Source organism: Crinia signifera, chromosome 2 (genome assembly GCF_055691185.1).
Source record: "Crinia signifera chromosome 2, ASM5569118v1, whole genome shotgun sequence".
Lineage (NCBI taxonomy): Eukaryota > Metazoa > Chordata > Amphibia > Anura > Myobatrachidae > Crinia > Crinia signifera.
In genome coordinates this window covers 72,926,862-72,945,279 of record NC_139218.1, presented here as the reverse complement: position 1 = coordinate 72,945,279, position 18,418 = coordinate 72,926,862, and the positions used below count along the sequence as shown (strand labels likewise).

The 18,418-nt window shown below is 45.1% G+C and overlaps 1 protein-coding gene across 1 annotated transcript; it reads right to left on the bottom strand.

The window, feature by feature from the left end:
* Positions 1–16,626: 16,626 nt before the first annotated feature.
* LOC146058762 (uncharacterized) lies at positions 16,627–18,056 on the bottom strand. The gene is made up of 2 exons (XM_083170993.1): positions 17,794–18,056; positions 16,627–16,749 (listed from the first exon to the last, which is right to left on the bottom strand). Exons 1-2 carry the CDS (start codon positions 17,999–18,001, stop codon positions 16,640–16,642), a joined length of 318 nt encoding a protein of 105 aa, XP_083027119.1. The 5' UTR covers positions 18,002–18,056; the 3' UTR covers positions 16,627–16,639.
* Positions 18,057–18,418: the final 362 nt, after the last annotated feature.

Genomic DNA, 18,418 nt, shown 5'->3' with positions numbered 1-18,418 from the left:
TCCCCATCCCTGTTTTATTATTTTGGAGAAGTAACTGCAGCAGAATGGCAGCTACTTATAAGGAGGCACAGATTAAGTGGAGATTGACCTGTGACTCTATGGAGGAAGATACAGAGCATCACGATGGCGGACTTGTGCGTGAGAGTTCACCAGCCAGGGCTACTGAGGTAGCAGGAGGTGGACTTCGTACTGAACTTTTACTTTCTGCGGAAATTAATCGTGTGAAGTTGGATCGTGATGTGGTCTCTGGTATCAACCGAGTGGAGCCTGCCAAGGGGCAGGCCAGGGAACAGATGATCCAAGTCCTCAGAGATGCGGACCAGCAGGTAGCTGGGGGGAATCAAGCGGATTCCAGGTCTGAGGTTGGGAATCATTCTGGTTCCAGAACAGAGGAAGAGGAGAAGCGGACAATGAAGATTGCAGGCCCCACAAACCGTGGATTGGATGCCTCCAATTACTGCTCTGCCTTGGATCTGTATATGCAAGAGGCTCTGAAGTATGTGAAAGAGCCAGATAATGCCGTGGTGCTGAAACTGATAATGCAGTTTAATAAAAGGGAGTCCACTGCTGCAAAGGAAGCAGCAAATCGCAAGCTTCAGCTGGAAATAGCTAAGCTCAGCTGGCAGCCTGTGACAGTGGACGCAAATTTCAATGGACTGCGTCGCAACGATTTTCCTGTCTTTGAAACACACAGGGAGGGCGAAGTAAATGCCGGCTTGGTTGTGGATAACCAGCTGGACCTGGACTTTACTCAGGGGTCTGGCATTTCTGCTAGTACCAGGGAGACTGGAGGGTGCATGGCAGTCACAGAGGCTGCGGAGTACCAATCCCCTATGGTACCGGAGGAGTCCAGTGGGTATATTGACCCAGAGGAGGATGATGATGTGTTTACCCTAATGAGCACAGAGGAACTAACGGAAGAATGCCAGCTGCAAGGTATCTCCTGCCACCACCATACTCGTGGGGAGATGATCACGCAGCTCACCAAGGCAAGGGACGATGAGTGCAATGCCTTCAGCCAGTATCGTGCAGCATTTCGTGTCTGGGGTCCATCTGCGTCTCCTGAGGTGCTGCTGAGAGAGCTGGGAGAATGTTACCAATTCGCGCAGCAGGAGGTCGCTGCTTGGAGAAAGCTGGATACCCCATTTTGGAGAGATCAGTGCCGCCGGGTAGATGCGGAGTGGCATCGCCTAGAACAGCTGCTGTTACCAGCTCTGGAAGCAAAGTCCCAGTTTAAACTGCTGGGAGAAGCAGAAGCTGAGGATGTCAGCAGCTTGCTCTCACCAGGAATGCCCTACCAGGACAAGGTAACTCTGCCTACTACAGTCGTCATGGAACCTGCTCCGGAGACCTCACATCACAAGGCCCAGTTTAAACTGCTGGAAGATGTGAGCAGCATGTTCCCACCCGTTGCTCCAGATTTGTTGCCGGAAAAAGAGGCTGCCTGCATAGTGAAAGTATGCAGGGAAGAGACAATGTCGGAAAGAGGAATGGGACTTTCTGACTGCATGCACACAAATGTGTGTGGGACTACTGATGTGGGACTTTTATTCACTCCACACATATCTGTCAATATTGTCCACACTGTCGCTAACCCTTCTGAACCATATGATGCATCTCAGGTAGTATGTAACCATGCTGAACATTGCAATGTTGTGATTTCTTGTGAAACTCCTGGGATGATCTGTGATAGTGCCGTACCTTCTGTAGAGGTAAGGGAGGGTGAGTTAAAGACAGGTATAGTGGGTAATCCTTGCCAGTTTGTGGGGTTAAACGAATGCCCTAATCTACTTGGGAATGAGACACCCTCACTCACCAATGGTAGGAGTGCTGAGGGTGATGTCATTCAGGTTGCGGTGCTAGAAGCTAACCCTATTCTTCCCCAGGGACCTGAGGCTATAGAGGTTTTACCACTGGCCAATTGTAAGCCAGCAGGATGGGTCCCATGTGTTGTGGAAGATGCACAGGCTAATTTGCAGGTAGTGCAGGATGCCTTGCCAGGTTATGAGATTGATGTTAATGTTGACAATGTGATGTCTTGCACTACTGTGGGAAATGTGGTACCAGGTATAATCAGTGACCTGGTGGGTCCTGGGTGCACTGCAGAACTGTCAGATAGGGAGAGAGTGTCCCTTACTGCAGCTTCCCCCATAGACCCCCCTTCTTCTTGTCAGGACACAGTCACACAGCAGGAGGTCCCTGCACACCCTGAGGGCTAAATAGAAAGTGGATCTTTCAAAACTGAATTGATAACGAGTCTCAGGGCTGCAGCTGCAGCTCAGGAGTCAGATGGCTCCCAGGGTACTCCCAGGCTGTACTGGGAGAATGGTGGTTTGTATAGAGAGTATGGAGTCCACAACACCCCACCAGGGCAAGTTACGGAACGTCAGCTGGTCATACCCCAAAGGTATAGGGAGGGTCTGCTTAAGGTAGCTCATGAAATCCCCCTTATTTCCTTCCCTGTGGTATCAGAACCCTTTGAGCAGGTGGCTGTAGACATTGTAGGGCCCCTTGCAGTGCCCAGTAGCTCCAGAACAGAGTATATTTCACTAGGGGTAGACTACGCCATCCGTTACCCAGAAGCGGTGGCCGATGCCCTTGTCCCCATCGACAAAGTGGCCGATGCCCTTGTCCCCATATTCTCCCTGGTGTGGTTCCCCAAGGAGATATTGATGAACACCGGAACCCAGCAGGGGTCCCCTCCAAACACGGAGAGATTCTGTGACCAAACCACCGCCATGGAGGCTGCAAGCCTGCAGATGCCTGGTGAGCCGCCTCCCACTGCGGCTGCCCCGTACCTGGGAAGTGTGAAAGATACACATGGGTATAGTGAGAGGGTTGCTTCAGTAATAGAGCCAGTGGCAAGTCGTGAAGCTGCTGTGTGTAACCAGAAGGGTCTAAGGGCCCACGGAGCACAGATAAACTCAGCTCCATTAACCTCTAAAAGGCTGGAATTGGATGTTTCCAACACAGGGGACAATGACCTGTTGATTTCCCCCCCTGCAGAAACCTGCCCCCCTTCACAATTCACACACACAAAGGCTTTGAGGGAGTGTATCTTCCCCCAAGTGAAAGGGAGGGGGAGTCAATCAGCTCAGGCAAGAGAGCAGGACAAGAGATTCTTGGAAGGTGACAGGATTACCTGTCCCATGGTATGTAGTGCTGAGGTAAACACAGGAAAGGCCATTGCCAATATGATTTGTATCATATTTATTGTTGTTAACCTCATGTCATGTCAAGGTACTTTACAACACCTGATAGCATTGTCCCACAGTCCTCTTAAGGCTGCCCCAGCGAAGCAGAGGCACTGGAATGCCTATACCTCAGGGGAATGCCCGTGTGGGGTGTGGCAGAAGAGGTTGGTTCTGACCCCAGGATGGCAAACGGAGCTGCCGGCGGCAGGTGAGAATCTATGCCCAGGAGTCGAACGCACAGCTGGGGTGGGCTGTGTCCTTGCCAGCAAGGATGGCACAAGGGGACACAGCTTCCACTGTATCAGTGTGCCCACAGATGGCTTGGGCAGGGACACCTGTTTGCCCGCAGCTTGCGGTCTCCTGGAAGAGGAGCAAGAATCCGGTAGTTCGGAGACCCCGCCCATAGCGCTGGTCCTAACCTGGAAACTGCAGCAGTCTGACGGGCAGGGCACTGACAAGTGTCAGGGCTCAGCATGGGATACTGTGGCTGGTTTGGCCACTGCTCCCATGCTGATCTTTAAAGGGGGAGGTGTCATGATTGGATGCCATCTTGTCATGAGCGACCGCCATTTTTACGCCAGAAGGAGCGTAATTGTACCACGCCATTCTGCCCTAATGGTAAATGTAATGGAGAAAGTGACCTGCCTTTGCCCTGGATGGTTGGGAGGACTGGGGGGTGAAGCAGGAAGGCAGATGGGATCTCCTTCCTTTAAAGTCCATGCTCTGTTTACAATACTGTTTCTGATATGGTGTGCAATCTACTCATCCTGTATTTTTATGTGGGTAAAAAGGTTATTCCAACAACCCTTGCTCATCTGTTTGAAACCTCAACAGGAAAGCAGAGGTTATCTCCCTCCCCCCTGCATCTATAAAACTTGTACTGAAGTCCAGGGTCTCTGGCAAATGTCTTCCCAGACCAGAAGAGATGTCAGAAAAGCAATTCCCTTAGACCTCTAGAATGACACCTTATTTGAGATAAGAATTAGCAGGGGGTGATTGAATGGCTAAATTGCTAAGCCTCAAAAGAGAAGTCAATTAGCCAGCCCCTGGGTATATCCTCAGGAAACCCCTGGACAAGGAAGATTCCTGAGGGGGGGGGGCTGTGATTGTGTGTGTTTTTGCCAATCTTAAAAGTGTGTGTCTCACAAGACATTTTGTTCATTTTCCTTGGGATGATACGGGTCCGATACCTGTCTCTGAAATGATCCAGTATCCGGAGAGATTTCCACTCCAAACCCCGCTTCATGCTGTGTGTCCTTGAAGTGGTTTGTTTCTTTATTCCCATTTTGTTTTATTTTGAAACTGTTTTTACGTTTGACTTACCTATTAATCATATATCTTGTAACTTATGTTTTCTGTAATATACTGTAAGCCTTGTAGTGTTTTCACTTAATTAAAAAGTCATAATTAGTTCTGGTATCTGCTGTTTTCCAGCCCAAGCCTCTGACAAATTTGCCAGGGCGCTACCCTGTAACTCATAATTTGGTGTGTCGGCAGAATCAAAGCTGTCGCGGACTAAGTCCAAAAGTTTACTTTGATTGGTGGCAAGCGGAATCGTGGTGAAATACGCACACGCTTGGGATACCCAGTGAAAGTGTCACGTGGCCGGGATACTCAGATTGTCGTATCTGGGGAATCGCCGACTAGGGTCGTGACAGTTACCTCACAGGCGGAAACCGTCAGGGCACCAGGACGGAGAAACGCATTATCAATTCATTTTTATTCATATATTTATTTATTGTCTGTATGTATGATTCCTTTAATTGTGTTATTTTTCTACATACATTAAATAATTACAGATCAACAAAGTGCGTTCTCTTATTATATGTAGTTTTGGTTGGTAGATTGTGAATTCATCTTTTGGGAGCAGCACAATAGCTTGTAGCTGTGTTTTATAATCAGAGAGTGACTAATTAAATGTTTCTAAATTGAAGTTTGTTGCGCCTGATATACTGAGTGTATAGTATATTTTTTTCTACATATTAAATCTGCCCGACCTGCAGTGAACATGGTTTTGTCCATTAGAAAGAGAATTTGCTTTTGCGAGTGAACCAGAACCAGGCTTTCTATGTATACAGGGTAATGAGTACATGACACATGATATTATATATCTCCCTATTTCTATATAAGTACTTGGGAGAAGCTATTTTTTAAATGAATGAATTGGCCACTGGGTTCAGTGGTCTACGGGTCTCAGTTCATACCCCAGCCGACCATCTAATGATTTCTGTAACGCTTGCTAATCTCACTCTGGTGCCTTTAGATTAGCGGCACCCTGCTCCGAGAACAGGGTGGGCAGATTACATCCGGTGACGTCAGCCGCCCGACCCCAAAGGCGGGTGGCCGCCCCCGTTCGGAAGTGGATGCCCAGCGCTTTCCTGAGCGCATCCAGTGTTTCCAAGCCCACCTCCTGCATGCCCACCCCTGATGCGAGCGACTTGCATAGTCTCCGAGGGCACCCGCAGTGAAGACCTGCAAATGCGCATAAGCGATTATGTGCATGCGCAGGCCTTCAACATTGGTCCTGTTATGAATTTGCAGGGGACCGATTCAACCAGAATCACCCCCACGGTGGGATTACTGTGTGCAATTTGAACTTTTCATATCAAATCGCATTGTGTTTATTTTGCTTTGCTATGCGCTGCGTGTGTAGACCATATCGCAAGGCAAAATAGTATGTTCATGCAGGTATTTTGTACTACATCGTATGCTATTACTAGTTAAATTGGAGCAAAGAATAAAAAAAAGGCTATATAAATATATGTTTGCTGCATGAAAATTTCTACTCTTGGATTACTAGCAGTAGCGTAACTAGGGCACCGCAGCCGTAGTGGTGCTGGTGGGAGCTGGCGCTGTGGGGGCGCAGGGCCTCTGCAGAATCCATGCGGTCTGGCCATCTGCATGGAATCTGCTAAAACAACCCTCCAAAAATGGGCAACGCCTTGAAGGAAACAAATGCTAAAGGTTCTACTGGACCTATAGCATCTGTCATTTGAGTGCAGCGCGTACAGGACTACCCACAATTGCCGGATTCGGGAAAACATTGGTGCACTGTGAGCATGGAACCCTCTTGCAACGAGCATACAAACTGCTGACAATGAGCATATTACCCCCTGGAAACAAGCATTGAAACCCCTGGCAATGAGCATGTAACCCCCTGGCAATGCACAAGAAACAGCTGGCAATGAGCATGTAACTCCTGGCAATGAGCAAGAAATCCTTGGCAACAACTATGTAGGTTAAACAAAAATGTGTTAGCTGCCAGAGATATTATGGCATGGGGCCACAATACTAGTGTCATTGTAATCAAAAGACTAATGATATATACAAACAGGACTCTAACTGCCCTTTGCCGCTTACAGAACAGAGCAGTCTAAGGAATTCAGCCTCATTTTCCTGAGAAATGTTGCAAGAGCGATTTCATAATATACAACTGACATACTGTATAATGCTATCATGAAAGGTCTATGCAGAATCCCAGCAACCGATAATCTGCAACATGGGAGATTATTAGGAAACACAAAGGATCTAGTTTATGACACAATAGTATGGAAATTCTCACCAAATGATTTATGGTTTCCATTTGGGGTTACATCATTACTGACATCAATTCTTACTCAATGTTTTTTGTTTACTTTTTCGTCTTTTGCTTTTGCCAAATGTTCTTCGGAATTATTACTGTGTTTGTTGGTCTCAAATGTGAAAAGCAGACAGATTACATTCAATACACAATAAATATATTCCATTAAGACAACAGGTGGGTATGTAGGATTAGTGTTCTGTGGTATGTCAGTGCAACTTGGGAGCTCCTATCACACTGTCAGTACCCCATTCATGGCAGCTGTATTTGGCTTGCTGGGAGCTACCGCATAGCCAGCCACCTGAGCACTCTTCTTCCTGATCCGGACTGCCCCGCCCCCTCACTGTGATTACAGCACATGTGCAGGAGCAGCAGTGGCCCAGGATGCATTGTTGGCCCACTTCTCCTGGAAATGCATGGTGCCTAAGCATTGCACCAGCAACTCTTTCACACTACTGACTCAGACAAAGGGGGTATAATTAGTACTAAAGTATAGGTTATTCTACATGGAGACGTTGCTCATAGGAGTATGTGGTATCTTCTAGAAGGTGCTAGAGAGATGAAAAGCAGAAAACTTCCTTTAAGTATATCATAAGTATAACTGGCTGGGTTAAAGCCTTCCTGTGCCTGGGGCTAACATGTTCAAGGGCCTATTCTGAGAAGCAGTCCCAGCTTTGCCAAGCTGGTTGCCCTCTCCTGGAGATATGATAGATAGAATCTGATTGGTTGACATGGGCAACACTATCACTTGTATGTTTTTGAAGCTTTATTAAATCTACCGCTCAGAACAACCACACTGTTTGTGATAGGTGACAGTCTCCTCACACACTTGTTTGTAGGAACTTTTGACTTGCCAACTTTTTTGTCCTAGGAAACAGTTTCCCCTTAGCAACAGTATCCATCCTGCAACTATTGCTAGCAGTGGCGTAACTATAGCCCTGCAGCCCCCGCGGTGGCGGGGAGGCGCTGAGAAGGTGTGGGCGCGGGGGTCTGCGGGGCTATGGTTTCCCGCTGCCATCTGCGGGTCGCGGCTTCGGCTGTCACCCAGTCCCCGGCGGCCGGTACCTCCTGCTGCCGGCGCTTCTTTCGTGTCCTCCCGGCTCTCCTGGCTCCAGCTGCTACGGTAATAATAAGTAACACTCAGAAAATGGCTGCCCCCATAGAGCAGACCATTTTTAAAGGTTGCTAGAGGAGGCCGCCGTCTCAGGGGGTATAATAGTTATATTACCACCTAGAAGTAAAGGTAGAAAGAGATAAGAGTTTTGTACAATATAGGTTACACATTGATCCCACATCCAAAAGAGGTCAAAATAGGCATACAAATAATACATGAAAAAGTCAGTTCACACAATTTTCTGCTCTACGACATGAAGGTAGGTCACAAATGTAATGGTTGTCTGCAATTTGTCTCAGTAGGGACCAAGTTGTATTCTCAAATACTGTTGCTTGTAAATGTGCCTGTTTGTGGCTTCATCCAGTGACTCAAGGTACATTCCCCACTTTTTGTGGAATCTCTCCTACCCCTTTTCGATGTCCGGCAAAGTAGCTTGTCGGTCATAATATATAACCCTTAAAACCATATTAGACACTTCTAAAAGTCTAGGGGTAGATCTTTTAATCCAATGCCACAGGATACACTTCTGTGCAATTGTAATTATAGTTGTAAGAGCTGGGACCAGTTCACATTTCCTGGGTCCCAGGTTCCAAGTTTACAAAGAGACAGTGTTTTGTTTCAGATATCCCAAATGTCTTGTTTGTAAAATTAACCAGCTTATTCCAATACACCTCTATTTTCCCGCATTGCCAGAAGTTGTGAAAATAATGATCCTCCCTTGCTGAGCATTTGGGGCATTCTCCTGTCTCCTCTGGTACCATGTGGGCCCTTTGTGCTTGCGATATATAGGCTCTGTGTAGTAGTGTGAAATGTGTTTCCTGCAGTGATGCTGAATGTAGGTATTTACAAACTTTTTTGATTATGTTTTATTAGTATCTGTTCATCTGGCAGGTCAGGTATGTCCTTCTGCCATGCCATTATTGTACGCTTCCATAGTCCTGATATATCAGTCTAGTTTGCAGTTGTGTAATAGTAACCTAAATGTACTATTTTGTGACATTTGGAGCAGGGAGAGGATAAGGTCTGTACCTGTAGTCAGCGGCAGGGCAGCTGGCATGGTTTGTATGAAGTGTCTCATCTGTAAGTACATGTAGAACTGACCATTTGTTATAGGGAATTTTTCCTTTAAAGCCTCAAAGGTTACTACCCCACCACCTGGGTCAAACACATCTCGGATGGAGCTGATGCCTACATCTCCCCAAGTGTTGAAGGTAGTGTTTAATTGGGGGGGTAAACTGGGGGTTTCCCCATAAGGGGTTCCTTCCTAGGTTTCTATTTGTGCTAACCCATGCTATAAAAGTGTTTCTAAATAAAATATTCTACAGGCCTTGGGGTGGTAGATATTTTTTAGGGGTGTGTAACAGAGCTACTGGTGAGTAGGGGTGAAATAATTCCAGTTCTAAGTCATCATTTACAAAAATTGAGTGCTTCCATACCCAATCCGTGATATATCTGAAGTGTGTTGCTCTTCCGTACAGTACAGGATCAGGGACAGCCAATCCTCAATCCTGTTTTATAAGCTTTAGCTTATTATATACAATCCTGGGCTTTTTCCCTGCCCATAAGAATTGTTTAAATGCTTGTTCTACTCTGGTTAGATCAGATTGGGACAACAGGATTGGTAGCATTTGTAAAACATAGGTCAATTTGGGGAACATGATCAATTTTAACACTGTTACCCGACCCATCAAGGAAAGTGGGAAGTACCAGAGATGGCATTATCAGGTTCAGTCTGTTAGATATAATTTTGTAGGCATTTTGTAGTCCGTATTTAGTAAGGAGATCAGACAATATGACTCTGGCAACTTGGGATTTCTTCCTTGTTTGGGGAGAATTCTAATATGTGCCGAATTGAAATGGGATGGTAAAGGGGTTCCTGACCAAATTTATAGAACTCTTTTAAGGCGTCTGCAATTTTGTATGACAGAATTTGATAAAATTCATTTGAAAGCCCATCCGGTGCGTGTGCTTTGTTTTTAAGACTACTTCTAACTGTTTGGACCTCCTCATTTGACACTGGGCGTGTTAAAGAAGCTACCTGTGATGCGGACATTTGGGGGAGGGATAGTTCAGACCAAAACTGATTTTTCTTAACATCATCCATAGTTTGGTTAGAGTACAATTTAGAATAAAAGGACCTAAGCAAATCAGTTATCTGGGCATTTGATTGGCCTAAATATCCTTTCGCATTACGTAATGCCAGGATCACAGTGGTCAGACGACGACCCTTGAGCAGGCTTGAAAGAAGCTTGCTCGATTTGTGACCATAATGATAAAATGCTGTGTCTCTATGGAACATGAACCTAGTCTCTATTTCAAACATAATATTATCAAATAATGTTTTATGGTAGTAGTACTGTTGTCTCGAAGATGGGTTAGGATTAGAAGAAAATTTTTAATATGCGTCTGTTAGTTTGGATTGGGCTTCAAGGTATTCTGAATTATTTTGTTTATGAAGTACGAGAAGATTACCCCCGTAATCACAGGTTTCGCCGCCTGCCAAAACAGTATCGGATCATCACGTTCACAATCAGCATTATTGTGCTTATAATCCATCCATGCGGCCTCTAGCATTTTCCTGAATCTTATGGAGTTGGCCAGGTGTGAGGGAATCAATTGTGAGCCTGAGTGATGGGCTAGTTTTGTAATAATCTTAAATAATTCCCGTGAATATGTGTTTGGTGCATACAAATTGCATATCACATAGCAAGTTGTGTGGATCGTCATGTCTACAATGACGTATCTCCCATCAGGATCTACATCAGAGGAATGTAGTGTTATAGGAATTTTGTGTTTGACCAGGATGGCCACCCCCCCCCCGTGCTTTTGAGGAATAGGAGGCATGAGCCACCACCGCCCAACCAAGAGTATTCAGTTTTAGTATTTCTGGGGTCAATAAATGCATCTCCTGTATGAGCGCTATATTTACCAACATTTTATTCAGGTACATGAGGAGTTTCTTCCATTTAATTGGAGAGTTAAAACCCCCTATGTTCCATGTTCCAATAGTAATTTCAGTCATAGTTGTTTATGGGGGAGGTATGCATAAATGAAATCAGAACATCTTTATACATGTAAATTTCCTGTTCCAAGGCTATACGTGAAACATAAAATAGGACCCCACTGGGACCAAGGGTAAGACACATGAGGGAAGATACATACAAGGGGGAGACAAACCACATCTAAATACACATATATAAACAAACATATATAAAGTAGATACAACCTGGAGCTTCAAGAGCTCCGCAGGTCTATGAGGCAAATCAGGGCTTCCGTGGGACGATAACAGTATTTCTATACTCCGGTATGTACAGAGAAAAAGCTCCTAGCACAGCCCGGCTCTCGAGAAAGAGAAAAAACAATAACATCCGGCTAGCACACGCTAACGCGTCACCAGTCCAGTAAACCAGCAGTGAAAACTATAACCTAGGGCAAATAAACTGAAAACATGTGTCCCCAATGTGTTCATATAATAAAGCAGGTGGTAAACATGGTCATATCTTGACAGTAGTGTTTGGGGCGGGTGACAACAGTGACCCAGCCATAAACTTCAATTTGTATTTCCCAAACTGGCAGAGTTTTTGTAACCTTCATAAGGACTCAGTTATTTCAAGTGTCTGTGTGTGCGGGAGAGGGTGTGGAATCCGCACGGCCCTCCTGTCCTAGATACATTTCGGCATCTGCCGCAGTAGAGAATTCCTTGTATGTGTCACCTTCTAATATGCGGAGTTTAGCAGGGTATAATAATGCAAACTTTTTAGAATACTTAAATAGGCGGGTGCATATGGGGGTAAAAGCCTTGCGGGCCCTGATGACTTCTGCTAAATAGTCCTGAAAGATACGTAATTTCGCCCCGTCCCAGGTGAGGTCAGGCTTTTTCCTGGAAGCATGCCAAATGGCTTTTTTGTGCTGGAAATTTAAGGCTTTAAAGATAACAACCCGTGGTCTCGCTACAGAGCCCCTCTGAGTGGGTCCAATGCGATGTGCCCTCTCCACTACCATATCCCACATATGTCCCGAATTTCCAGTAATTCTGGCAGGATGGATTGGAGGAAGGTATAGAACTCTGGTCCTCTCACAGATTCAGCTAACCCTGTCACTCTTAAGTTGTTCCTTCTTGAACGGTTTTCTAGTTTAGTTTATTAAGTATCTGCCAGTGTTCCTTATTAAGTGTGGCTCTGTCCTCTTTGAGCTGGGATACATCATGGAACAATTCCCCCACTCTGTTGTCAGTAACTGATAATCTTTTAGACATGTTTTTCAGCTGCAAATAGAGATACTTGGAAATATAAATTCGGGTTCCTCCCTTTTCAAGACGGGTTTTCTCTCAAGCAGGATGAGACGTGAAACATAAAAATAAAATAAACAAAAATTACAATATAATATTTGTGTGAGTGTCTCTTAATATAAACCCCCTATCGGATGGTGTCATCAATGTGCGAGACAAATTTGATTCCACGGGGCGTACCGAAACTCACGTTGGATTATGGTGGTACTCCTCTTATCAAGGTTTCTTTTGGTATAGCCTCGGGGAAATCAACTTCTGAACATCGGTGAATGTTTTCTTTATATGTGTAAGTGACAGGATGGACTTGCACGTGCTCGGAAAAAGGAAAGAGAACAGTGTCTGGGACTGTAATGTGACCTTGTATAATTGAAAGAGTGGATAGCTAGACAAAAACGGTTTGTTTTGACAGCGTACCTCACTTACATGTGAATTGACTGAAGAACATATATAAAGGTTTCTTTTTTGTTGAAACCTTTAGAAAAAAAAAAGAAACCTTTATACTGTATATGTTCTTCAGTTTTTTGGTAGCAGCTTGAAACAGCAGTTCCTTATATAATTTTTTTTTTTTTTTGTTTCTCTTTATTCTTTTTTGTATATTTTGTTATACTTGGCTTTGCATACTTACCAGGTGGCACATTGACACTTTTTTGAGCACAGTCTTTTAGTATACTTGCTGTGTTCTCTTAGTGCAGTCAGTTTATTAAACTGACACCATCGCCATCCCATTCTTTTATTAATACATATTGTCATTTTAGTATATATTTTTTATCCCCCCCCCTTATTTTACTCTTTCTCTCTGGTTTAAATCTGATATATTTTATATTGTGGTTTTATAATATTGTGTGAATATCTATATTTATTTTTATACTTTTCTCTTCTGTGTTTAAATAAATTACTTTTCTTCATACATTGTCCCATGTGAAATACGTGCACAGTAGTCGCTATCCAAAGTCCAAAACAAAAACTTCCTTTACAAATCACCCCCTGAGTGGCACACCATCGCTCCTGGACTTAGCTGACGCCCCAACCATAATATTAGGGGAGTGCACTTTATGGGATCACGCTCCTGGACAATTACCTGTTTATACCCTCCTGGCGCACATCTCACCAAATTCTAATCCTTCCACATATATATATATATATATATATGAAGTAAATCAATGAAATGTTGCTGTTATACCAAAAACAGAGTGGTGGAATCTGCCGCACAGGACTTAATATTGCAATCCAGTGATATATACTGTGGCCCCCTATTTGTATAATTTCTCAATAACCAATACTTTCAGGGGTGTGCTACCACTGACACTAACATGTTAGAATATACAAAGAAAGAGAAGCGTGTCATGGTGTGGTGCACCATAGAGAAATAATCAATGCCAATAAAATATAGCTTTTGATAAGACATCTTTAAAACGGCAAAATATATAAAAAAAACCCTTTCAAATGACAAACAAAGTGTAAATAGTGCGTGTTTAAAAACATTTATATTTATATTAACCCCCCCCCCCCCCCTTGCAGTTACCATTGACCAAGTTTAGTCTGCCTTTATAGTTTTGACAGTGTAATATTCTCCTGTGCAGTTTGCGGCCAGTAATGACAAGTGGGAGGGGGCCCCCCTGTCTAACTTGCCCCGGGCCCCCCGAAGGCTTAATCCGTCCGTGAAGTAGGAGCAAAGTGAAGTAGGAGCAAAGTGTGTCATATACCATGAAGTAGGAGCAAAGTGTTGCATATACCATGGAGTAGGAGCAAAGTGTGGCATATACCATGGAGTAGGAGCAAAGTGTGGCATATACCATGAAGTAGGAGCAAAGTGTGGCATATACCATGGAGTAGGAGCAAAGTGTGGCATATACCGTGGAGTAGGAGCAAAGTGTGGCATATACCGTGGAGTAAGAGGACATTATGGCATATACCATGAAGTAGGAGCAAAGTGTGTCATATACCATGGAGTAGGAGCAAAGTGTGGCAAATACCATGGAGTAGGAGCAAAGTGTGGCATATACCGTGGAGTAAGAGGACATTATGGCATATACCATGAAGTGTAAGCACATTATGGCATATACCATGGAGTAGGAGCAGAGTGGGGCATATCCCATGAAGTAGGAGCACAGTGTGGTATATAATATGAATTGGGGGTACTGTGTGCGATGGGAGGGCCCAAAAATTAAATGAAAGTGGTGTTAGAGTGGATATGAGTTTATAAAACTCTAACAGATCTTTTTTTCACGATAGAGCACTGTGTAAGTAACTTCATACTAGTACCGACATTTCTGTGCCCTCCTCCGGGAGTAGGAGGCCTGGTCGTGCATAGGGGGCATGGCCAGCGGAAGGTCGGCTGTATGGAAGGTGGCATATATGCATCATTGTAGCTCTGCCCCCACTATACAATAGCAAGAACATAGGTACAAATCGTGTCATTGGGTCAGGTTGGCCGAGGGGGTTTGTGGGTCTGCCTGGCTATCCAGGGGACTGGAAGAGACACCCAAATATTGGGAACCTCCCTGCTGTACTGGGAGGGTAGTAAATATGAGCAACTTTTATGTCTTTTCTGTGACATTGGTTTTAATAAATTTTATATTATTCTGCCAACATTGGCCATTGACCTTGTTTTTTGGGTGAAGTAATATACTGATTTAACAATGTTATGGCCCCTACTAGTATATTTCCAAGGTATCCCTGTTTTTGGTCTCGCTAACAGTAGACTCACTGAGAGGTGCTGTCAGTGGGGTGGGGTGGGGTGGGGGGGGGGGGGGTAAATTACTCTTTACCCAGGCCTGGGAGGTTACCCCCCTGGACTACCACTAGAAATTGTGGGGGGGTCCGGGACTGATTTGTAGCCTGGGCCACCCACACTTGCCGTCCAGCTTTTGGGAGGGAGCAGAGCGAAGCGATGCCCCCCCCTCTAACCCCACTTCCGCTGTGCTGCCTGTGCACTAAACAAAACCCTGCCCCAGAGCGTCTGCCTTCTTCACCTCTGGATGCTGGTGGCCAATTAAAATGAGGCACAGGCTGGTGAGCCAATCAGAGCTTGCGTACTCGCAGCCGCTCTGATTGGCTGTCAGTACGCTAGCTCTGATTGGCTCACCAGCCTTGTCCCCTATTAACCTAGACTCATGTCAACCTTCTGCCATGTTGACCTAGACACCTGTCGACCCAACAGTGTCGACCTAAGGACTGTTGACCAAATGATCCCAACACCTGCACAGTATGCATTGGGTTAAAAAGTCTCCTCTCTGCTCTTTACTTCCTGCCTCTGCCTGGTGAGATCACAAGGGAGATAGACTATCACCCTCTGTGACCTGCTCATGACTTGTAAATACCGTTTCAGAGCCATTCACACTACAAATGGATTGGCTCTGAAACGGGTAGGACTCTGCTTTTAACCCGTTTTGAATTACAAAAATGGTAAATTCTCTCTGGACCTTTCACATTACAGCTAGAAACGTTTTAAAGCCATTTAAAATCGGCAATATACCGTGTTTTAGCTGTAATGTGAAAGGGGTATAAGGACCTGATTGGCTGGACGTTTATCTCTCTTTATCACCCTTGCATTTATCTCTTGTTAAGGCTTAATACATCTGCCCCATGGGTGGGAACAGGGTCTGGGGTGTACCACTGGCTACAGTAAAACAGAAACACCTGCCTAACATGCTGACCTTTTAGAGATTCAGCTGCAGTGTGAAGATGCTATTATTTCATCTACAACAGTGGTTCCCAACCTGGGGTACTAGTACCCCTGGGGGTACTCTGCAGACCAGTTGGGGGTACTTGAAAATAATATTGGTAATGGCGGAAGATGAAAAAGTCTTTTGATGGCAGAAGAAGACCCATTGCTATGGAGAAGAACCATGGGCCTTATTCTGATCGGTGCGGACATTCCCGAATTGTTACGGTGCGGGCCGCACGCAACGCTGTGCGGCAGCGTGCGGGCATCGTCCGTAGAAACGCCCACGTGTCCTCCGCATTCGGACGGAGTCACTCTTTAAGAACAGGGCGTGTGTACGGACGACATACAAACCGTGCGTGTGCGGGGGAAACGTACAGATTCTTGCACGGTCTTCCCGCACAAGCACGGTCTTACCGCGTGAGAACGTACGGAAAGCTGTCCGTACGCCCCGATGCGGAGTATTTACGCACAATCCAAGACAATTTTGTACTGAGTACACACAGCGATCACATGACCCACTTAGGCTATTAGGCAACCTCCTGAAAAAGGGATTGTTAGCAATTGCAATCAATTAAATGCTCATCTATACTGACCCACATTCCTACTACATTCATGACACACATTAACCCTTACAGCATGTGACCCAAACATACATCTAGATACACTATGTACATTTTGCTTATTTTAAACATTTTAAACAACTTACACATATACTTTAGCATGTTAGAAAAAAACACTGACAACTTTCAACTTTAAATAACGATTTATTCAAACATAACTTGCCCCAACCCAAAATTTAAAATTCCCCATCAAGTATGCAGTCCATCTCCACAATCATTTGGCTCATCAGGCCTCTCAGTCTCAGGAGGGCCCCACGGCGACCCTCCTCTGCTTGGGCAGGCTCATCTGTGGAGGAAATTAAAAAATAAAAATGACTAATGCTATTCATGCATACATTTAACATAGTCAAAGCTACATTTTAAACATGCATTCTGCGAGGTGTGTGTGTATATATATATATATATATATCTATATATCTATATATATATATTTATACACACATATCTACCTATATATATGAGACATACACCTATACATACATGCATACATACTACATGGAAAGCCTGATTTTGGCCCTCTACCCTTTACTCTGTAGAACACCTCACAGTCATACTGCTCCTTCTCCATCCAAACCCACCCATGACTAAGCTCTGAGAAGCATGCCACGCGCTGCACCAATCACAATTCGGCAAACAAAGTTCAGTGTCTGTTATATGATGGAGCCTGGCAGGGGAGTTACACAACTCTCAGGAATGCTCAGTACATTTGTGCAATCAAGCATGGCTTGCCTGCTGATGGTCTGCTCCAGAAATCATTGTCAGAATGCCAGTTAGGGGAGGCTGCAGCACTAACCCACTCCCATGCTCAAAAGCATTACTAAGACCAAATCAACACACAATTATGGTGCAAAACATACATGCAGGCCGCAGGGGGTGGTTAGCTAGAGGAGGGCCCAGGGGCACTGACCACTTGTTACTCCAGTCTAAGCCACGCCTGTCCATACTCCATTTATGCCATACTGAATCTAGTTTACAAAGATCAATCACCAGTAAACTCTACTCACCTATATGAGTCTACAGATTGTATGCTTGCAGCAGAGACATGTAACCCTTACATGAGCAAGTCATCACTTTCTTCCAGGATACAGATTAACTACACAGGTTCAGTGGCACTTAAAATCGACATGAAAGCCATCCTCACAACCTGTGTCATTAATATGTGTCCTGGCTGAAAGGGATGGTTTGCCCACCCTATCTAACCCCAAAGTGTGTCTGTTGCTATCCCGTTTCTTTTGTCATTTTATAGTATTGTAAAAATCAATTGAATCACCAGTGTTACATAGCAAATAGTACATGCCAAACGGAAAAATAAATCCTTATGTATACATACCAATTCCGGCCGCCTGGACAACCTCATCGGGCTCCACCTCCTCCTCAGGGGCCTCCAATGCGCCATCCTCGGCCTCGCTGACGTCCTCCATGGGTGCCAGTGCCTCCACAGCCCACCCCTCGTCATCGGAAATTTCCTGGGCCCCCTCCTCCGGCCTCCCTTCCTGCGGCTGGTCCTCCAGGGCCACCGCTGCCTCCTCCTCCTCCATTTCCTGCGCCCCCTCCTCCGGGCTCCCTTCCTGGGGCAGGTCCTCGAGGGCCACCTCTGCCTCTTCCCGGGCCTGTCTTGCGCGAGCACGTGCTGTGTATGTGAAAAATCATAAAAGTGCCAATTAGTGGTAATTACTATTATGCCTTATCACGCTATAAATGCTAAGGTTAGAAGTACAGATAATTGTACAGGCAAACAGCTCCTTAGTGGCCTTTACAAAACACAGCCTGTAACATGGCAGGTATGCTGTGACATTTGGCCCATTGTAAGCATCACAAGCATTAATCCTCCCCAGTAACATATTTTATGACCATTACAGGGTGTCAAACAGGAAGTAGCACTCATATATTGTATGCCATGTTTAACTCATGGATCAGGCAGGTTACCTTATTGGTTGAAATATGGTCATGTCAGC

What these genes read in the sequence shown, in the direction of transcription:
- LOC146058762 (XM_083170993.1), bottom strand. Translation starts at nt 18,001, where the DNA reads ATGGAGGAGGAGGAGGCAGCGGTGGCCCTGGAGGACCAGCCGCAGGAA. An exon ending in TGTCCAGGCGGCCGGAATTG is followed by an intron (nt 16,750 to 17,793) that starts GTATGTATACAT and finishes TTTCCTCCACAG; the next exon opens with ATGAGCCTGCCCAAGCAGAG.